The 23175-nt window shown below is 45.2% G+C and overlaps 1 protein-coding gene across 4 annotated transcripts; it reads right to left on the reverse strand.

The window, feature by feature from the left end:
- Window positions 1–343: 343 nt before the first annotated feature.
- Window positions 344–22399, reverse strand: LOC132583904 (zinc finger protein 436-like). Of its 4 annotated transcripts, none has more exons than XM_060255645.1 (5): window positions 22262–22399; window positions 14767–16171; window positions 6122–6248; window positions 4375–4428; window positions 344–3162 (listed from the first exon to the last, which is right to left on the reverse strand). In XM_060255645.1, the coding sequence occupies exons 2-5, from the start codon at window positions 15907–15909 to the stop codon at window positions 1853–1855; spliced, it is 2634 nt and encodes an 877-aa protein (XP_060111628.1). In that variant the 5' UTR covers window positions 15910–16171; window positions 22262–22399; the 3' UTR covers window positions 344–1852. The 4 variants fall into 4 exon arrangements, with proteins under 4 accessions (XP_060111628.1, XP_060111630.1, XP_060111626.1 ...); XM_060255647.1 differs by having other exon boundaries at window positions 344–3159; window positions 14767–16141; window positions 22262–22391; XM_060255643.1 differs by having other exon boundaries at window positions 14767–16141; window positions 22262–22391.
- Window positions 22400–23175: the final 776 nt, after the last annotated feature.

Raw genomic sequence — 23175 nt, forward strand, 5'->3', positions numbered from 1 at the left:
AAAGTAAAAACTAACCAGTCATCTCTTTGAGATGAGTAATCCCGAACCAGAAACATTTCATCTCCTGTCAGCTTTCTCCCAAGATTCAATTTAAAAACTGCTCTGCCACCTTTATGTGGGTCACCTGGTCAATACCACCCTATTAAACTCTCTAGGTTATTTTTCTCCAGGCCTGTTGGCATCCCTAATCTGTTAACCATTCATAACCTTGTCACCATGTCCAGTCCTTTTTTCTACCTCCCACACAATTTTCTTTCATGAATTTGGGATCTAGTTCAACAAGAATCCAGAACCTGCTCCTGTTCTATCATCCACAAGCTAGCAAATCATACACAAGGCACAGTTTATAGAAAGCTCTTTATTTGAAGCTGATTCAAAAAAAAAAATGAGTCAATTCTTGTGTCTTTAAGGAGGTCCCAATTGTCTCAAGTGTTAATCCAAAGAGGAAAAAAAAAAGATAAACGTCCTTCAAGAATATGCTTTACCCTTTTCTCCCCCTATAATTGAGGATCTCTGCAGAAACAGAAGGTGAAAAAATGAGCCACAGAAGGGGGGGGGGGGGCTCCGTGCCTCCCAAAACTTTGAAGTCATTTATAAAACTGAATACAGTTCAGAGCTGAAACATCTCTCCCCCATCTTAAATTCTGCAGCTGGCTGGTCCGAGTTTGCCCTCTTTCTTGCTCATATCCCAAGACCAATGGATTATCTACTTGTTAAATTACTCTTTCAGGAAATCCTAACCACAAAAAGTGACATTTTATTCCCATCCTATGGCAGCTCACCTTTCTATTCAGGAAGAAGAACCTCAGATTCTCTCTTACTACCCTCCTTAAGGGCCAGCTTGGATAAAAATAGCCCACCTCCTAGAATTAAAATGAAGGAAAACCTGTGCAGATCCACCCTCCTCCCCCTTCGTTTTCCAAGACAGGAATTGTGGGAGAGATAAACTGAAAATAAGTGTTCTGGAAGGTGAAAAGTACCTGGGGGAGGGGGAGAAGGATGATACTCCTGCATCGTGCTGATTTACAAATTAAGTTTCTTGTCTGGATTTCTTGTGTAAGAGGGAAGGAAGAGGAGAATTTGCTACCACAGAAACAGCTAACCAGATTTAATTTGGAACTGAGCTCCTATGCTCGGTGGGGGGTGGGGGAAGAAGAGAGCCACATCTCCCACAGTGCAGCATAGAACAGGAGAAGTGGCTCTCGCCCCAATATATGAGGATTAAAAAACACAACTGTGCTGCACCATGTGGAACCCAGCAATCCTGAGGCCAACAGAGTGGGAGGCTCAAATTCTGGGAAGTCACCCTCCACAAGCCTCCTGAGGCACAGACTCAGAGACCCAAGACGCTGTGTGATACAGTACAAAATAGGAGAATGCAGACCAGCATAAGGGAGGCAGGAAATACAGCTTCCCACCCACTTAACCATTTGTCACATGTTTCAGAGAACAGTGTTCTAGCTGCTGAGGAGAGGGGTAGGGGAAGAGACTCTTTCCACAGACTTATGTGTTTCCCTCTTCCTGTAGCGGCTACACATGGGAAGTCAGCAGGACTAACCAGGGCAGCATTTTCAAGATGGATGACAATGAAGCAGCACATAAATCAAGGGGGTGTTCAGGTCCCTATCCCAGGATCCTTTGCAGTGGGCACCTAATCCAAGTGTTTGTGTCTCCAGTGTCTTTTGCTACACTGCAATGGATTCTGGGGCGTGCCACTGGCATTCCATGGTGCAGCCACTTAGGATCGCAATAAATCTCAACTCTGTAGGAGAAAGGAGCCCAGGAGGAGCTGTGCTGGATTTCATGACAATCTACTTCCCACCTACCCACCCACTGTTCCTGTTTTCAAGTTTCAGATGGTTACATGGATGGGGCTCTGGAGATGGTCAGGAAGGTTTGGCATGTCTGGTCCAATAGAGGACTCTCTCAAGTGGATTCTCTGGTGGTAGATCATACTGTGTCTCCGCCTGAACCGCACCCCGCACTCCCCGCACTGGTATGGCCTCTCACCAGTGTGGATTCTCAGGTGCCGAGTTAGATGAGACTGACGGCCGAACCTTTTCCCACACTCGATACAAGGATACGGTCTCTCCCCGGTGTGGGTTATCCGGTGCCGAGTCAGGTGAGATTGCCGGCTAAATGTTTTCCCACACTCAGCACAGGGATACACTTTGCTTCCCAAGTGGGTTTTCTGATGTCTCGTAAGCCCATAGAGGTCGTGGAATATTTTCCCGCATTCCATGCAATGGTAGGATTGCTTTTCAGTGTGGGTTCTCTGGTGGGCAGCGAGCTCTGAGGGCCATATGAACCCTTTCCCACACTCTGTGCAGAAATAACGTTTTTCACCGGTGTGGATTCTCTGATGCGTGGCAAGCTCCGATGGCCATCGGAAGGCTTTGCCACACTCTCCACAAATGTGGCGCTTCTCAGCTGCATTGGCTCCAAGGTAGGTAGTGAGAAGCGGCGGCTGACCATTGCTATTCCCGAAATCTGCAACAAGAGGGAAGCTGTCTCCAGTGTGAGTTCTCTGGTGCGCAGCTAACTCCGATGGCCACTGGAATCCTTTCCCGCACTCTGCGCAGAGGTAGTGTTTGTTTTTGTTATGGGTCTTCTGGTGTGTAGCGAGCTCCGAAGGCCACCGGAATCCTTTCCCGCATTCTGGGCAGAGATGGGGCTTCTTGACTGTATGGGTTTTTACAACCTCAACTGCTGGAGGTGTTTTCTCGCCCATGAACATACTCTGGTGGCCTGAGAGTTCTGACGGCCACTGGAACAATGTCTCGGGGCCCAAGGCATAATGCGACTGCTGGCCTGTGTGGATCAGCTGGTGGATAGCCAGTTCTGTTGGCCACCGGAACCTTTTGCCACACTCAGTGCAAAGGTGACATTCTTCACCCATGTGGGTCTTCTGGTGCCGAGTGAGATGCGAAGATCGGCCAAATTGCTTCCCGCACTCGTCACAGTGATAGGATTTTGGCCTAGTGTGGACTTTTTGGTGTAGGGCAAGCTCCGACTGGCACCGGAACCGTTTCCCACATTCTATGCAGGGGTGGCGTTTCTCTCTCACACGGATCCTCTTGGGGCCCAAATGTTGCATCACTCCATTGAGCCGTTCTCCAAATACAAACTGGGGGTCTGCTCGGCTGGGGGTCCTGGCACCTGCTTTGGAGACGGAGCAAGAGAGAAATTCACGTGTTTCATACACATGAATTCATGAAAAGGAGGCATTTACACATCACTCACAAACAGGAATGACCCTAACTTAGTTCCTGTTTGACAGAACAACTTTGGATCCCACTATCGGCAGTGTTCTTTTTTGATTTCTGAGGAGTAGTCTCATCTTAGGCTGCAATCGCACACACTAAATAATGCACTTTCAATCCACTATCGATACATGTTCCAACTGGATTTTGCCAGTTCACCCAGTAAAATCCAGTTCGAAAGTGCACTGAAAGTAGATTGAAAGTGCATTATTTAGTGTGTGTGATAGCAGCCTGAGACTATTTTAGACAGAGATTTTCATCTTAGATTTTTACATCGCTTTAAAGATTCATGGTAGACAATGATTTATTGATTTCTGCAACTCAGCACCCAATAAGCACAAAAAGTATTCAGTGTGGAACTCAGCATCTGAAAACCTGGGAGCCAAACTAAACAGAACAGGACCACTCATCCCTGTTTATTCATGGTATGCAGGATGGAGGGTTCCTATTTTTCATGCAAGGACAGCATGACAATGTGGGACAATGTGAGTGGGAAGAAACAGACAACCCATGCGTTCCTTGTGCAAAACATCCCTCCTTCCTGCATTCCAGCCTGACTCCCTATGTTTGAAATACTTTTCTCCCCAGCTTAACTTACTTCTGGTATCAAAGCTGAGCTGGGCGAAAAATGCTAACATACTGAACACAAAAATGAGGATGGGGAATGCAGAGTAAATTATGCAAGACAAAGAGGCAAGACAAATTAAGTACATTTGCTCAATTTGGATAATTTATGCCAGGTTGAAAAATGAAATCATCTTGGCTTAATGCAAAATTTGGATTCTCCGGGCACAGTTTTAATTATATTTAATTTTTTAGCATGGATTACAGGCAGCTTTGGCCAACATAAAAGCCAACACGGAACAAGAAGCCTGGAAAGTTCTGAAGCTTGGGCTCATCCAAATGGAGTCCCTCCCACACACGCACACACAATTCCCCCTGCGGTAGAAAAAATAATAAAACTAATAATAAATAATAAAACTACCCTTGAGCAAGAATTCCTCAACATTCATTCACCTGAGACAAGCAGTTTCACCCTGCTGAAGGGGAAGGCCAGCCTTAGAGATGACCCCCATCTGCCTTACAGGACAGCCTTGCTTTTGGAACCTACCTGAACCTCCTTCGTCTGCCGAAGAATCCCAAGTTGCCTCTGTGTCGGAAGAACCTGCATGGGGATAAGAGGAGTCAGGCCTGGTTTAAGCTCAAGGAACATTTCAGAGCATGCCATGTATGGTAAAATGCATGGATCTTTCCCCCTCCTCTCTGAGCAACTCATACCTGGGTTGTTCCCACAACAGGACCCTTTAATGTTGCAAAGGCATTGCTTTGCCACAACCAGATAGCAGCAGAATTAAAACTGTGGTTCCGTGTGACCCTTAATATAGTGCTATATCCCACCCACCCCCCATAAGAGATCTGATAACGCCCACCCTTTTAGGTCAAGATCCTGCTGTAAGTTTACCCAGCATTTTTTTCTCCCAACAAAGGTCCTGCTTCTTCCTGCAACTGTCAGTTTAATTAGCAGTTTCCACTCCTTTAATTTAAAGCAATTTCTGGTTCTCAACCTCTATGGGATTAAGTTTTTGTTGCTTATTTGCAGGGCTGCAGCATTCCTGACTTAACTCTTACTGAGTTATCTCTTATTCCTCATAATGGGGAACAGGACTGGGTGTGGTTAATTCCTGTCTTTCTCTTTGCAGCCAAAGCTACCGTTCAGTCATTTTGGTTCCTTCACTTTTTCAGGTGCAACTTCAGGGAGGGGAGGGGAAGCAACTGCTTTGGCTGCAAAGAGAAAACCAGTAATTAATCCACACCCATGCCCACCCACCCAAAGTAGGACAGACTCATTCAGGGACAATTCAGGACTGCTGCTGCTGCTGCTGTTACAAGAGTGTACAGGAAGGCATTAATTAAGAAACTAGGAGGTAGCAGCATCTTTAAAAAGAAGAGCATGGAGGAAAATCAATGCAACAGTAGCCCTAGAAAGATTCCACAGAAATTTGTCTGGAGTCACTGGATACAGAATTGTGTTTTAAAGAAAAAATGCTACAAATCAGGTCTGAATAAAAGACAGGAAAACAAAATGGGAAATACTGGAATGCATCTGTGGGTAGGCAACAATGTCATCTGGATTCTTTGGAATAGCTGAGTGATTCAGTGCATCTTAAGCAAAGTGATACCCTTTTAAATTCCTTGATTCAATTGGCTTTTTTTGTTACACCTCTGTCCAACTACCAGAAGCTGGGTGTGGTCTTCATCCACTCTGCATGGACCAATTCCATCTATTGGTCCATGAGAAGAGTGTCACACTGCTCGGGATAACACTTTAGATGATTAGGATTTGATACCTGGATTGCTTTCTACCTTGCCCTTAAGATTGCAGAAGAAGACTGCAGATTTATACCCCGCCCTTCTCTCTGAATCAGAGACTCAGAGCAGCTTACGATCTATATCTTCTCCCCCCACAAGACACCCAGTGAGGTGGGTGGGGCTGAGAGGGCTCTCACAGCAGCTGCCCTTTCAAGGACAACCTCTGCCAGAGCTATGGCTGAGCCAAGGCCATGCTAGCAGGTGCAAGTGGAGGAGTGGGGAATCAAACCCGGTTCTCCCAGATAAGAGTCCGCACACTTAACCACTACACCAAACTGGCTCTCTGTGTTAAATGACAGGTGGAAGCAAAAAGCTAATTAATAATAAACTAAGAAATAAATGAACTAAATAAACAAAATAAACGAACTAGGAATAAACTAATAAATCAATGAACTAATGAAAAAGGCCCACTGAGCACCAAAAGGAAAGTAGCTCCGTGTGAATCAGCTCAGGAGCTAAGCAAGCGACTAAGAACATTAGATGCTCACCCAGTAAACAAATGTCCACATCATCCCTCTGCTCCGCCTCCAGGCAGGTCTCTCCCTGCTCAGCGTCCGAGAGGGGCTGATCCTCTTCTGGAAAAGTCACCACCACCTCCTCGAATAGGTCTGAATCCTGCAGAGACAAGCAAAAAGCCACAGTCATTGATGGAATGTCGATCAAAATGGCAATCCGTCTCCTGGGTCCCCTCCAATGCTCCTCTAAGCTGTGCAGTCTGGTGAGCAAAAATTCTATTTTGTGAGCTACTGGCATGAAAGTTGTGAGCTCTTGTGTAAATTAGTTTGCTCTGGGGCCACTTTTCCTGAGCTAAGACAAAAATTCCCCACTCCTCCACTTTCCTGAGCTAAGACTAAAAAACTGTGAGATAGCTCACACTAGCTCAGCTTAGAGGGAACACCCCTCATTCTCTCAGGTTTAATGTCGGAAATGAGTTGTTTGATCTTGTAGCATTTACAAATGACACCTAACAGGGAAGGAACTGCAAACATTTCAGAGGACAACTTTGCTCAGTTATCAAGGGCCTTGATGAAGAATGTGTAATTTGTATACAAAGTGTTATAGACAAAAAGATATCAAAGTCAGAGCTGTCAGGGCACTGTAGCAAGGAAGGTGAAGTGAGAAAGAATAAGAACGAATCTTGTTTCACGCTGTGGCCTTCCTTGATTCAATTGGCTTTTTTTGTTACACCTCTGTCCAACTACCAGAAGCTGGGTGTGGTCTTCATCCACTCTGCATGGACCAATTCCATCTATTGTTTCAAAGTGACCTCTGTTTACACCATCTCTCCACATTCCTGCTTTTCTGTTGCTTGTAACTATAAATATAAATAGGCCATGGAAGTACACTTCATACATCTGACGAAGGAAGCTCTGTCACACAGAATGCTGATGACAATAAATTTAGTTAAGCCTAGAAAGTGCCACTGGGCCTTAATTTTATTCAAACCTAAAGAGACGATTCTCTGGACTAGAGTACTGGGGGTGGGAATCAGGGAAATAAGTGCAATTCAGGGCCTCATGTTCTGCAGCATTTACAAATATTTTTTATTTTCTTCTTTTGTTACTGTTTTTCATTTTAGTATACTGTTACTCCCTGAAGCAAACCGTTGCACTGTTTCACCAAGCAATGCACAAACTCATCTGAATTAGAAAAGTTTGTGCACAACATCTACATTCACAGGTGTAGCTGGACTATCTCTTGCTGGGCTAGTAACATGAAAAGCACCCAGTGATATATGATCAGCAGCATCATATTGGCACAGCTCTGGCTGGATGATACGTCTTCACATAGGGGAGGAGGGGAATGACACGCCTGATGAAAAACTCCCTGCAGTTAACACACGATAAGAGTAGGCATTTTATATATGCTTTCCTCTCTACTTGCAGTTTAAAATTGACTGTTCTAGGAAGAGTTCAGTCTTGTCTCCTCTGATGGGCAATGGCTCTCCACGATCTCAGGCACAGAAGGGTCTACCTCCTGTCTGAAGTGTCACAGATTGAACCGTCTGCACAGATATTCTTCCACTGAGCCACAGTTTCTTCCCAAATACCACACAAAGCTGCCTTATACCGAGTCAGACTATTGGTCCTTCCAACCCAATACTGTCAGAACAGAGTCAGACAGCAGAATTATTTTTGCCATCAAGCCACAGTTGACCTATGGCAGCCCTTTAAGGTTTTCGAGGCAAGAAATATTGGTTTGCCATTGTCTGCCTCTGACTTGCCAACCTGGACTTCCTTGGTGGTTTCCAGGGCTTTTTTTGTAGCAGGAACTCCTTTGCATATTAGGCCACACCACCCTGATGTAGCCAATCCTCCTGGAGCTTAAAGTAGGCCCTGTACTAACAGCCCTGTAAGTTCTTGAAGACTGGCTACATCAGGGGTGTGTGGCCTAATATGCAAAGGAGTTCCTGCTATAAAAAAAGCCCTGGTGGTCTCCCATCCAGACACTAACCAGGGCCCACCCTGCTTAGCTTCCAAGATCTGACGACACAGGCTACTTGGGATATCCAGGTCAGGGTAGTAAATATACAGGAGATAAAGATTTCTCCCAGCCTCCTGGAAATTCTTCCAGTACCTGGAGATGCCAGGTACTGAACCTGCAACTTTCTGCCTTCAAAGCTGAGTACATGGGTATTTTGAATCCAGTTGTGAGGAGCATAGCTGATGAACGGATCAGGCACCTTCTGAGGTTCGTTCTGCATTGCTGTACAGGCTACCAGGGATATAAAACAACATCCCCAAAGAGTAAGCATTATTAAGGCATGTGTGCCACATGACTTTGTTGGACTCAAAAGTCAAATTCAATGCTGGAAGTAAGGCTGTTTGGACTGTTCTGTCCCATGCTGCACAAACTGGAAACATTATCCATGAGTTTTGTAATGTTTAGAGTGATGGACAAGGATCTGAGAGCACCAGGTTTGAATCTCCAATCTGCCACTGATGCTTGCTGGATGATCATGGGCCAGTCACAACAGTCCCTGCCTAAACAACCTCATAATAGGCTGTGGTAAGGATAAAATGGAGTAAAGGAGAATGATGTAAGCTACTTTGGATCTTCGTCTGGAAGAAAAGCTGGGGGTAAATGAAGTAAAATAAGTTTTAAAAATAAAATTTTCCAGATGGAAGGCTTGCAGCTTGGAGATTCTTCCTTGGATCTTTAAACTCACCTCATCCAAGCCTGTCGGCTGCCCTCCTAACCCCCTCCCCCCCAGCCAGCAAGCTCTAGGCAGGCAGTCCAACTGCTAGGGAAAGCAGGCAGATGAAAGGGCTGCCAGAGGGAAAGCATACAGAAGAAGTGACAGCTGCCTGGGCTCCCAATTCAGCAGCAAGTGTGAAAGCACAAGAGGAATTTCCAGGTGGCCAGCAGGAAATGCTACACCTCTCCATTTTTAGAATGCTTATATACTTAGTGGAACCGAAGGCCACCCTAGACATTTGCTTTTAAATGTGTGTGTGTGTGGAGGGGAGAATTCCTCTCCCATTAAAAAAGAACAGGCTAAGAGCAAAGGTAATTTTGACATTGCTAAAAACCAGGGCTGTTTTGTAGCAGGAACTCCTTTGCATATTAGGCCGCATACCCCTGATGTAGCCAATCCTCCAAGAGCTTACAGTAGGCCCTGCAATAACAGCCCTATAAGCTCTTGGAGGATTGGCTGCATCAGGGTATGGGGCCTGATAGGCAAAGGAGTTCCTGCTACAAAAAAGCCCTGCAAAACCAAATCCTTGCATACTAGAACTCTGGTTCAAAGGAAGGATTAAAACCTCTTTGCTTCACAGCTCAGGAGTCAGAAGCTGAACTTCATGCATGGCTCCTTCCCCATCCATTTCCTCTAAGAACTGCCCTCCCCCCTAAAATAAATCCAGTGGCACTGTTCCAGGCAATATTCTGATTTCTGCACAATTTCAGGTTTCAGCTTGGCTTTTCTGCAGGGAACCTCAGAAGCTTTTGTGAAAGCAGAGCTCCACATAGAATCACATCTGCCTCAAGCTGGGAGTGGACATTCTGTCCACAGTGCTGGCTTGTGGAGAATGCCAGATGGCCAGCGGGATTGGAGGAAGGGAAAAAACCCCCAGCCCTTTGTTTCCAGGCCTGCAAGACTACGACACCCAGAAACCCCTGTCAGCTTTTCACAAATGAATTGCAAGCTGCTGGTGCAAAGGTTCTTATAGGGATGTGGAGAACCTTACAACCTTTCTTTGTAGAAGACAAGCTGGAATGAAGAGGAGAAAGGTGAGAGGTTGGGGAGGGGGAGCTGGGCTGGAGATAGAAAGCCTTGAAGAAAGTCCAGGAGGTGGGAATTTCAGCACCTCACACACAAAATCCACTCAGTGGCACTAAGCTGTTATCAATGTAATATTGAACTAAGTACAGATCCTTTCTTGTCTTTTAATGATTTCCCCAGATCTGCTGCCTTGCCCTGCCTAATGGCACAGCTGGCCCTATGGGTCACTGAGGGCCACCAACTGGTAGCAACCGGTGTTTAATTTTCCAAACGAGTGGCAAAGACATGAGGAAACCCTGCTTATTGCCATTTTCCAAAAAATTGTAAAGCTTTTTTTTCTTTTTATAATACAGAATAAACAGCTCTTCCTAACTTACAATGGAAGCAATCATGAGCAAGTCTGCTCAAGAGTAAATCTCATGTAGTTCATTGGGCTTTACTCCCAGGAAAGTGGTCCTTAGGACGGCAGTCACTGGATGCCCACACATCTTTCTCGTACGGATGCTTATTGTTCCACAGTTCACCCTGCATTAGACTTACATACTCTACTTGGCTGTTTCTATGATCATCTCTGCATGGATGGATTACTCTTTCAAATGGATCTTTTTACATGGGCCTCTTCTTGCAATATCCCCCACCCCCACACACTGCATACAAAATCAGGGCCAACAATATCTTCATGTGTTCTGACTTTGCTGATGCTGACCCTTCACAACTATCTCAGCTGCCCTCCACTGAACCCCATTTCAATTTGTCTACCTCTTTTCTCAAGTTGCTGCACAGGCAGAAGTGGACACTGGACCTGAGATGAAACGTGACCACCACGAAGTGGAATGAAACTCTTGCTTCTTGTGACTCAGATACTCTGCTTCTGTTAATGCAGCCTAAACTGCACTGGCCTTTTTTGCAAAACGACATCACACTGCCGACTCGTGTTCAGCCTGTGATTCACCACAACCTCAACATCCTTTTAATAGCTCAGGGGGAAATTTGTACAGGGAGTGAGAAGAGTTAACAAGGCCATCCTGAACACATAAAGCTGCCTTATACTCAAGGCTTTTTTTGCAGCAGGAACTCCTTTGCGTATTAGGCCACACCCCCTGATATAGCCAATCCTCCAAGAGCTTACGGTAGGCCCTGTAAGCTCTTGGAGGACTGGCTACATCAGGGTGTGTGGCCTAATATGCAAAGGAGTTCCTGCTACAAAAAAAGCCCTGCTCAGACAACCAAGATCAGTGCTATCTACTCTGACTGGTAGATGTTCTTTGGGGTCTCAGGTGGAAGTCTTACCTGGAGATGGCAGGGACTGAACCTTGCACCTTTTGCGTGCCAAAGAGATGCTCTGCCACTGAGCCACAGCCACTCAGCCTAAGTGGAACTGCAGCCTTCTAATGCATCCAGTGTTAGTGAACTAAAAAGGTAAAGGTAGTCCCCTGTGCAAGCTGCCGTCATTTCCGACTCTGGGGTGACGTTGCTTTCACAGCGTTTTCACGGAAGACTTTTTAAGGAGTGGTTTGCTGTTGCCTTCCCCTACACTTTCCCCCCAGCAAGCCGGGTACTCATTTTACTGACCTCGGAAGGATGGAATGCTGAGTCAACCTGGAGCCGGCTACCTGAAAGCCTAGCTTCCACCGGGGATCAAACTCAGGTCATGAGCAGAGGGCTCCAACTGCAGTACTGCAGCTTTACCACTCTGCGCCACGAGCTCTTGTGAACTACTAGCTTATTTTGGATCTTCTGAGAGACTGGGAATGTTTTATCCACCAAAGGTCTTCAAGTAGGGGCCTTCCAGTACCCTGTCTGGTACTGATAGTAACCTCAGTGTCCTAAAGGCCAGGCCAAAGGAAAGAAAGTTTCACCCCATTTAAAAATGGATAAACCAGTCCATAGTGGCTGAAGTCCTGCTAAATCTTCCTAAATCTAGATGGCCCAGGCAAGTTTGATCTCATCAGATCCTGGATGTGAAGCAGGGCCAGCCTTGGTTAGGATTTGCATAGGAGACCACCAAGGAAGTCCAGGGTCTAAATGGAGAGGCAGGCAATGGCAAACCACTTCTGAAGTCTCCTGCCTTGAAATCCCCATGGGGTCACCATAAGTCAGCTCTTACTTAACAGGCAAAAAAAAATTTAGACCAGGGGTGGCCAAACTGTGGCTTTCGTATATATTGTGTGGCTCTTGAAGCCCCCACCACTCCATCAGCTGACTGGCAGCTTGGAGAATGCATTTAAAGTTGCTTTCTTTCCACCTCCCCCCATCTATTACATAAGAACATAAGAGAAGCCATGTTGGATCAGGCCAATGGCCCATTCAGTCCAACACTCTGTGTCACACAGTGGCCAATATATGTGTGTATGTATACACACACACACACATATATATATACACACACACACATACACACACTGCGGCTAATAGCCACTGATGGACCTCTGCTGTATATTTTTATCCAATCCTCTCTTAAAGCTGGCTATGCTTATAGCCGCCACCACCTCCTGTGTCAGTGAATTCCACATGTTAATCACCCTTTGGATGAAGAAGTACTTCCTTTTATCTGTTTTAACCTGACTGCTCAGCAATTTCATTGAATGCCCATGAGTTCTTGTATTGTGAGAAAGGGAGAAAAGTACTTCTTTCTCTACTTTCTCCATCCCATGCATAATCTTGTAAACCTCTATCATGTCACCCCGCAGTCGATGTTTTTCCAAGCTAAAGAGCCCCAAGCGTTTTAAGCTTTCTTCACAGGAAAAGTGTTCCAAACCTTTAATCATCCTAGTTGCCCTTTCCTGGACTTTTTCCAATGCTATAATATCTTTTTTGAGGTATGGTGACCAGAATTGTACACAGTATTCCAAACGAGACCGCACCATCAATTTATACAGGGGCATTATGATACTGGCTGATTTGTTTTCTGTGTTAACCAAATTTATTAAATTTTTGCAATATATTGAAATGTATTTCAAATAATAAAAAAAGAAAAAAAGCAATATTTTAATCCTTATCAATACTGGCTGATTTGTTTTCAATTCCCTTCCTAATAATTCCCAGCATGGCGTTGGCCTTTTTTATTGCAATCGCACACTGTCTTGACATTTTCAGTGAGTTATCTACCACGACCCCAAGATTTTTCTCTTGGTCAGTCTCTGCCAGTTCACAACCCATCAACTTGTATTTGTAGCTGGGATTCTTGGCCCCAATGCGCATTACTTGCACTTGGCCACACTGAACCCCATCTGCCACACTGACGCCCACTCACCCAGCTTCAACAGATCCCTTTGGAGTGCCTCACATTCCTCTCTGGTTCTCACCACCCTGAACAATTTAGTGTCACCAGCAAACTTGGCCACTTCACTGCTTACTCCCAACTCCATATCTTTAATGAACAAGTTAAAGAGCATGGGACCCAGTACTGAGCCCAGCGGCACCCCACTGCTTACCGTCCTCCACTGTGAAGACTGCCCATTTATACTCACTCTCTGCTTCCTATTAATTAGCCAGTTTTTGATCCACAAGAGGACCTGTCCTTTTACTCCATGACTCTCGAGCTTACTAAGGAGCCTTTGATGAAGAACTTTATCAAAAGCTTTCTGGAAGTCAAGGTAAACAACATCTATTGGGTCCCCTTTGTCCACATGTTTGTTCACCCCCTCAAAGAACTGTAACAGGTTAGTGAGGCAAGATTTTCCCTTACAGAACCCATGCTGAGTCTTCCTCAACAACTTGTGTTCATCAATGTGCCTACTCATTCTGTCCTTGATAATGCTTTCTACCAGCTTTCCCAGTATTGAAGTCAGACTGACTGGCCTGTAATTTCCTGGATCTCCTCTGGAACCCTTTTTAAAGATGGGGGTGACATTCGCTACCTTCCAGTCCTCAGGAACAGAGGCAGATTTCAATGAAAGATTACAGATTTTTGTCAAAAGATCCACAAGTTCACCTTTGAGTTCTTTCAGAACTCTTGGATGTATGCCATCCGGACCTGGTGACTTAATTAGTTTTTAATTTGTCAATCAGTTGTAGGACCTCCTCTCTTGTCACCTCAATTTGACTCAGGTCTTTCAACATCCCTTCCAAAAGTAGTGGTTCTGGAGCGGGCAAACACTTCTCATCTTCCACAATGAAGACAGAGGCAAAAAATACATTCAGCTTCTCAGCCATTTCCCTATCTTTCTTCAGTAATCCTTTTACTTTTATTTGCCTGCCTTCCTGCCTGCCTTATGGCTGTCAAACATCTGATGTTCATGTCTTGTGGCTCTCAAACATCTGGCGCTTATTCTATGTGGCTCTTACGTGAAGCAAGTTTGGCTACTCTTGGTCTAGACTTAATGAAAGTTCTCTCATCCCAAAACACACTGGGAGGGGAACACACTCTGCACACCCTATGCACTCCCTTGATTATTTGTAGGTTCTGGGGCTGCAAATTCAGTTACAAGGGTTGGGCCCTGCCCTAGGATTGCCAGCTTCCTGGTGGGGAAAATGTCTTCTGTCCCTTTAACAGAGGCCCAATAGGATGTTATTTACCAGGTGATGTTATCCACTGCCATGACATGAAAAGCTTCAGTCACATTTAAGATCTATTAAAGGGATAGCCCATTTTTCTCCAGGTTTCCTGGAAACTCCTAACTCTGTTTCCTTTCATGTATGATTTTAAATACTGTTAAGGTAAAAGTGTTCTGTCATCAGGAGACAGCTGCTACTAGCATTCCCATGCAAAACGTGCAAATAATTATTCCAGAGGCGGAGTATGCCACTGGCTCAGAGCAACTGGTATTGTAGCAAATTGTGCCTACCACTCCCTGCCCTTGCTAGCATGGGCCCACACCCCTTTCAGTCCCATTACCCCTGCAGACTTGGGGCTATCTCAGGATCTTAAGTAGCTGGGACAAGCGAAGGTCACAAAAGTCCTCTCACCTGCTCTTCTGGTCTCTCCGCTTCTGTCGGCTTTGCCAGGAACTCCTCAGCCAGCGCCACCGCTCGTGCACAAGTCTCAGGGCTGCATTCCCACACCTGGCTCCGAATTGAAGGAGGGAGAACAGCCAGAAACTGCTCCAGGATCAACAAGTCCAGAATCTGCTCCTTGGTGCGGTTCTTCGGCTTCAGCCAATGGTTGCACAGTTCCCACAGCTGGCCACAAGCCTTTCGTGGGCCCTCTGTTTCCTTGTAACAGAACTGCCGGAACCGTCGGCGAGCTGTCTCCAGGACAAAACTACCTCCTCCTGAAGCAGACCACCGTGTCCTCCCACCACTCCCTCTATCTGGGCCGGGAGGGCTGTGGTGGGTTTCTTGATGGCGTTCTTCAATGAAGGTCTCCCTGCACTGGTGGGTGTTCCCTACTGGCTCTAGGGTGGTAGAGAAGGCCTCAGATTCTACTTCTATTGGTTCTGCCTCAGGAACCGTGGAGTCCTGTGGTGGCGGCGGCTCCACCTCAGTAGGTGGAGGCTGTAGTGACTCTGCTACTTCTTCCCAATGCACTTCCCAGCGCTGGGGCTCTAGGCCATCAAGTTGTTCTGGCTCAGCTGAGGTTGCAGATGCCAGAAGTTCCTCAACAGCACCAGCACATACTACAAACACAGAACTGTTTCCTTCCTCAGTTAGTACTACTGCTTGTTGAAGCCCTGATGGACTTCCCTCATCTTCTTCTTCTACTTCCACTTCTACTTCTTCCACCTCTTCCACCTCTTCTTCTTCTTCATCATCTTCTTCTTCCTCAACATCATCATCTTCTTCTTCCTCCTCCTCTCCCACAACTACCTCCTCTTCCTCTTCCTGCACAACCTCTCCATCTTCTTCAACTTCTACTTCCACTTCCCCTCCCTCCATCTCCTCCTCTTCCTCCTCCTCTTCCTCCTCCTCCTCCTCCTCCTCTTCTTCTTCCTCTTCCTCCTCAATTGTGATTTCAGGATACATCTCCTGCTCAAGCAGCACCTTGAAATGGAGGTCCAAATCCCCTGATCCTTGTTCAGGTTCTATTTTATCTTCCAAGAGGTAGACAGCCTTGTCCCAATTATAGACAGAGGTCTGGCCACCAAGGCCCCAACTCTCACAGGCAAACATGGTGGGAAGGAGTCTTCTGTATCACAGTTTGCCCTCCAGACTATTTATTTTTATTGATTGATTTGATTTGTATCCCTCCCTCCCCACCGAAGCAGGCTCAGGCTAGGCCAGGACGTCCTGTTGACACCAGAGATTTGACAGAGGTCTGTCAGTCAGGTGGCTATATCTTGAGGTCCCTGCATACACCAGGCAACTGCCACCACCAAGAAGTGCTTATGATGGTATTTTCTCCCTGAGGGGGGAAAAAAAGTAGGGCTGTCACCTGATTAAGGAAACCTAAAGCTTATTAGTCATTTTTGATGAGTTAATTAAATCTACATATAATTAAGAACAATACGTTCAAAGGAAAAGGCATACATTCTTAGTTTTTCTATAATGGCATGGGTATAATAGCAGGAACTACCTTAAAAGAGGCATTCCCTCATGTGTACATGAGAGAGGAGAGAATGCCTGTTCTAAGATTATGCTTCTTGAGTTTGGTGTAGTGGTTAAGTATGCAGACTCTTATCTGGGAGAACCAGGTTTGATTCCCCACTCCTTCACATGCACCTTCTGATGTGACCTTGGGTGAGCCACAAGTTCTTTCAGAGCTGTTCTGCTCAAGAGCAGTTTCTGTTAGAGCTCTCTCAGCCCCACCTACCTCACAGGCAGTGTTCCCTCTAAACTGAGTTAGCATGAGCTAGCTCAGATTTTTAGCCTCCAGCTCACACATTTTTGTTTTTGCTCAGGAAGGGTGACCCCAGATCACACTAATTTATGCAGTAGCTCACAACTTTAATGCCATTAGTTCACAAAGTAGAATTTTTGCTCACAAGACTCTGCAGCTTACAGGGAACATTGCTCACAGGGTGTCTGTTGTGGGAAGGGGACGGAGATTGTAAGCTGCTCTGAGACTCCTTTGGGTAGTGAAGGATGGGGTATAAATCCAATCTTTTCTTCTCCTCGCTTACTTTTTTTTTGTTAAGCATTTATATCAAAATAATTAAATGTCAACTACCTGATTAATTACAAGTAACTTTCTTAAACTGACAAAAGGGATTAAATTGATTTGCCCTTTAAATATTGTAGTCCTTTGGGGGGAAAGAATATGGAGGGGGAAGTCAATAGGTTGGATCCAACCAACTTTTCTGCTTGTGAACAGAGGAAGAGGTTCTCCTTTGACCATGTGAGAATCATGAGACCTGCTTGGGAAAAAGCCATGTGTGATGTGGGTGCAGTAAAGAGGAGAACTGGGTAAGACTAAATGAAAAAGCTGGTTCAGTCCAACCCTTGTCCAGAGACATTTCCCCCAATGATCCCTCCATAAAAAGCTACAGGATGAAACAGCACTATGGTGGCTATCACTGTGATCTCCATCCCAGCTTGCTGCTACAAGGAAGAATGAACACACAGCAGGCATGCTCAGAATAACCATGTGGTACAGCCTTCCAAGCACTGTATCAATTCAGGCTGAATCATACCCCAGTATCGGAAACTTCATGTCCCTATAAAGCCAGCAAAACTAGACTATCCTTCTTCCAGATATATAACTATTCTATGAGCATGGGGAGGTTTTGATCAGAGGATGCATTTAAACACGGAACCCTTTACCTTTGTTCTGGAATGGTACAGAGCTAGGAGGGCTACACCTTATTATATTTTCCTGAATCCAGAGCTGAGCACGCAGTCTTCTGGTCAGAATGCGAAGAATTACCAGGGCAATCCCTGCAGCACTTGCACAGGATTTCCACGGCTTGGAAACATAATGCAGCGCTATGGAGGCTGCAGGGGTGACAGCAGGTGCCCTTTTGGGCAACTCATCCCAAGTCAGCAGTAAATGTTATAATCGTGCTGATATATCCTTTGCAGCATCCCAAATACCCACTTATGGGCAAAGTACCATGTATCTTAGTGGGGCGTACAAGGCCATGAAGGTGTACCAAAAAATAGGGATGTAATGCAAACTACACATTGGAAATACCACCTGAACTCACAATATGACACAATGTCCCAGAAGGTTGGACCAGAACTAATGGGTGGAACTTAAATCAGGAGAGTTTTTGACTAAACATGAGAAAGAACTTCCGGACAGTTAGAGTGGTTCCTCAGTGGAAAAGTCTTCCTCACAAGGTGGTGGGCTCTTCTTTGGAAGTTTTCAAACAGAGGCTAAATGGCCATCTGACAGCAATGCTGATCCTGTGAACTTAGAGACATGCTTTATTTTTTTTTAGCAGGAACGCACACAAACGCTGTTCCAGCTGGCTTGGTGTCAGGGGGTGTAGTCTCATATGCAAATGAGTTCCTGCCTAGCTTTTTCTACAAAAAAGCCCTGTGCAAAACAATTGTGATGTCAGGTGGTGTGGCCTAATATGCAAGTGAGTTCATACTGGGCTTTTTCTACAAAAAAAGCCCTGCAAAGAAGGAAGCCTGACCTGTGCATCAACTCAGTGGGTCTCATTTCTGAGCAAACAGGACCAAGGATGGGTGGTGCTGAGAAGAGCCACAGCTCCAAAGAAGCAACTTGCACATAACTTGCAACTGCAATTGGAGGAAGGTAGTGTTCCCTCTAAACTGAGTTAGTGTGAGCTAGCTCACAGATTTTTAGTCTCCAGCTCTCCTATTTTTGTCTTGGCTCAGAGCACACTGATTTATGCAGTAGCTCACAACTTTAATGCCAGTGGCTTACGAAGTAGAATTTTTGCTCACAAGACTTTGCAGCTTAGAGGGAACATTGGAGGGAGGTATTTGTGAATTTCCTGAATTCTGCAGAGGGTTGGACAAAATGATCCTTGGGGTCCCTTCCAATTCTATTATTCGAATTAAATCAGTGTGACACAATGGCTAGAATTTCAGATTGTTTAGTACTGTTCTCTGGCCATTTTAAATAAACTGGACTTGACAGTGGAGGTTTTGCTTAATTTCAAACTCTGGAATTCAAATTTTTGCACAAGCCTATATTTGATACACCTGATCACAGAGGTCTACACTGCCTCGCAGGATTTATTTATTTGATTTGATTTATATCCCGCCGTCCCGGCTGAAGCAGGCTCAGGGCGGATTAACCAACTGAGCAAAGTTCCCCACCTACCAATGGCCCAATGTGTGGTTGAACAGCACAGAAATGTTAAAAAACCCTATTAGTGCAATTAATATATCCAGATCACCAATGGTTGTATCAAATTCTAGGTGTACTGAAAAACAGGGATATATTGCAAATGACACATTGAAAATATCACCTGAACCCACAATATGAGACAATGTTATTTTGCATCTCATACTGAATGGATGAGAGACCCTTTTCTGACTCATTTCAAATTGGTGGCTGTTCTAAAACTGAATAAATAGAACACAGAAATGGTCTGATGAAGATCTCTTTGAAACAGAGTTTGGCTGGCAACCTATAGTTTGAAACATGTGTTAACTCCTTTTTCATATATCATACAGTCATACATTTATACTATTTTCCTGTGTTTTTATCCAATTATAACTGGTACATTGAATATTGTTTACAATTATATGCTTGTCACATTATTTCATATTGTAGGTTCAGGTGGTGTCTTCAATTTGTAGTTTAATATACACCCCTATTTTTGATATATGTTCTTGTTTTTGCACTTCTTGCGGGGAGACGTTGGGGTTTTTTTCTGCATTATATTCTAACTATTTCCCCACCCTCTAAGTTTGGAGTAGTGGTTAAGTGTGAGGACTCTTATCTGGAAGAACCAGGGTTGATTCTCCACTTGCAACTGCTGGAGTGACCCTGGGTCAGTCATAACTCTGTCAGGACTGTTCCCTCAAGAGCAGTTTCTGTTAGAGCTCTCTCGGCGCCACCTACCTCACATGGTTGTCTGTTGTGGGGAGGGGAAGGGAAAGGAGATTGTAAGACACTCTGAGACTCCTTCAGGTAGTGAAGGGCAAAATATAAATCCAATCTCTTCTTCTCTAAGCTGATGCACATTTTCTATCTTTGCAATTTGCTGGCAGATAATGGGGGAGATCTGAAAGTTTGTTCTTCATTTTGAAAAAAACATAGTTCTTCCTTCTTCACCACCAGATTTTTTTTGGGGGGGGGGGGGAATGGCTCCTCTTTGAAGCTGATTGGACTGGTAAAATGGCCCAGCAGCAGCCAAGCAGAACCCTGATAGTACCACCTGAGCTATTAAGCTTGACCTAACTGGAAGTTAGGGCCTGGAGTGACTTTGTCCATGGGGTCGCAAAGAGTTGGACTCAACTGTGCGACTGAACAACAAAAACCTGGCAGTTACGACAACTATGCATCCCTTAAAGGATCCTGCGAGAACACGATGTTCCCTCTAATTTCCCCCCTACTGAACAGAGCAGTTCACATCCTGAGCAGAATAGAACTGCTGTAATTTTAAAATGGGCAATGGGCAGTGCAAGGCCCTGTGTGGGTCCAGACTGCTGCTGCTGAGCGTGGCTTCCTGTGTTTATGAGTGTCCACTCACAGGCACAGCTTAGAGGGAACACTGAGTGATATTGGCTGATGATGAACTGTCCATAGGCTCCTTCCAACCTTCTCCAACACACTGCTGATGAGGCCTGAACTAGCACTATTCCTGCTATAGGCCAGGTTTGGCTTGGTCTTGTTCACCAATGGTTCTCCAGAGCAGTGGCCACTAAGAATTTTCCCAGTGATGTGAATGGCCAATCCACCCCCATCTTGAAACAATTTTGATCAAGCTTCACAGAGACAATTACAATGAACATTTTGAGTTCACAAAAATAGGGGGAGGGGAGGGGGATGCACAACCTTCTAAGTTCACTGGCTTTTTTAAAACCAACACTCATTAAAGGTTATTTTTAAACACCTCCTTTTGTTTTTCACAAAAAACTGAAGATACTTGGCTCATTAAACCCCTCAAATTTTTGGAAAATCCCAAACAGAAGCATAACCTGCTCTCATTAACAATTGTTAAAAAAACCAAAACACAAGGGCGCATTTTCCAATGGACATTCAGAGGCACACAAAAGCAAAACAGAAACAGCAATTATGTCTGAATGGTTTCTCTTTTGACCCAGGCATCTGCCTAGCTGATACTAGCTGCAACTTCACAACCTCCCATTCCTGTTGGGGACTTTGTATATCAATGGGTTGGGGCCTCTGGAAAATAGCAAAATGTGTTTCAAGCTGCACCATTTTGTTTCAAGCTGCGCAGTTATACCCTTCCAAGCATGGACTTGGAAGGGCTTCGGATCTTCTACATTAATAATGGATGAAGCGCAACTATAATTTTCATGGGTGCAAAAGGTAAACCTGAAAGGTGCCCAGATTTCCTTACAAGTCCATTCCAAAAATCATCCAAGAAAACCCCTGGGCTGGTTCCAACTGGGCCCACCTATTAATGGGAAAACACCCTCAAGATTGCCATTGAAACCACAGACAAGCACATTTACTAACTGTTAAGAAAATCAATAATAAATAAGAGATGTCCTAGCTTACTTCCTAATATCAACCTACCAGAAATCCAACAAGGAATTCTATTTGCTTACCACCAGGTTTAAGTAAGGGATTGATCTGTTTAATGTATCAACACAATAAGTTGCAGATTATTAATACAGAATGACAGGGGGCTTGAACCTCCATGTATTTTTTTCCCGTCCCCCCGAATTAAACAGAAGTCACCTTTCCAGAGTAGGCTTGGACTCATTTGAAACACATCTCTCTCCCTTCCCTCCCTCCTAGCTGGGAATGCACCCCCCCTTTTTTGACTGCAAAGTAAGCTTCCTGCCCTCCCCCAACACAGACCTCAACTTTCTGGAAAACCAGCCCCCTTGTCTCTTGAGCTTCCCTCTCTCCCTTCGAAAAGAAAAAAAAATTCTGCCCATTTCTACAAATATTCTAAATTCGAGTTCAACCACCAGCAAGACGAGGCACTCCCCGAATTAAAACCTTCTCCCACAATTTATATCTGGCTGGAAACCCAGCCTGCTTTTACCACCCCCTTTTCCAGAAATGTCCCTGACCATTTCCCAGCCCCAGACCTCCCCCCCACCCCGATTCGTTCATTCATCAGTAAAGCTCTCTGACCTTCCTCCACCCCCACTCCCACCCCCACCCCGCAAGCAGAGAGGCCCTTGTTTATTTCAGCCCCCTTCCATCCGCCCCCCCATTTGACACTCAGACAAGGGAATTCAGCCATTTTGCCTCTTTGATGTGGTTGGGGGTGGGAGGGGCAAAGAAATGGCCAATCTCTCTTTTTCTCCCCCTTCCCCCCATCCTTGACATTTCCTACCTCAAATTTTTGGGGATCGAGAGCTCCCCCCCCCCAAAAAAAATCCATTGCCCCTCCGCCCCTTCCCCCCTGGCTTGCACGTGGCTTTGCAAAAAGAGGGGGCGGCCCCGGCAACTTACCCTTTGCGGGGAGAGCCGGTCTTCCCTCCCGCCCCCTTGCACCAGATGCGGCTACTTGGGGGTGTTGCAACCCCTAACGCCCCCCCCCCCTCCAGGCGGAGCAGGAAGGCGCCTCCTCCTCTTCCTCTCTCCCCACGTGGGCTTCGCAGCCTTAACCCTTCCCTGCATAAACCGAGTCTTCTTGTGTGCTCCTGCCCCCCTTCCCAGCAGATCCTTCTAATTCTGTATTTTCTACAAGAGTCGTGCAATTTATAATTCTAACTACATTGCCATTCAATTCCCCACTGGAGCAACTTGTTTGGGAAGCAAAGCGGCCCTATTAGAAAAGCGAGTTTTCTCTAGTAATGCAGGACTTGGGAGGAAATTAGCATTTCAAATATTTAGGCATCAGAATTATTAACAAAACAGTAAAAACCAAAGTATTCTTTTTACTTTAAATTACTGCAGTGGGTTTCTTGCTGTTCCTTTTACTTTAAGGTGATGTTTTGTTTCAAGGATGGGCAATTTCTCCTTGTGTCATCCTCTGTCCCCCAAAATGCTTCTAAGAACAAACCATTTTAAAGGAAATATCACCTGGACCTAGCAACAATTGTTCAAAGGATTCAAATGTCAACACAATATGAATGATTCAAAATAAAATCACCAGGAAGTTGGAACAAAAGGTTGCAGCCAGGCCAGCACCCACTTCAAACAATGCCTTTTAAATAAAAAGTAAACATTTGAAAAAGATTTTATTTACTATGCAAATAGCAAAATCTTGGTTTCCAAGAAAACTATTATTACTACCCTTTGCCTCACCAATCAACCAGCTAGTGATTAAATGGGTTAAACACAATTCTGCCAGGTACTATACCAAGATAGTAAACTCCATATTCTGTGAGATTCTCCTTGTGACCCATTATTACATAATTGTC

The sequence above is a fragment of the Heteronotia binoei genome, chromosome 15 (genome assembly GCF_032191835.1).
Source record: "Heteronotia binoei isolate CCM8104 ecotype False Entrance Well chromosome 15, APGP_CSIRO_Hbin_v1, whole genome shotgun sequence".
Classification (NCBI taxonomy): Eukaryota; Metazoa; Chordata; class Lepidosauria; order Squamata; family Gekkonidae; genus Heteronotia; species Heteronotia binoei.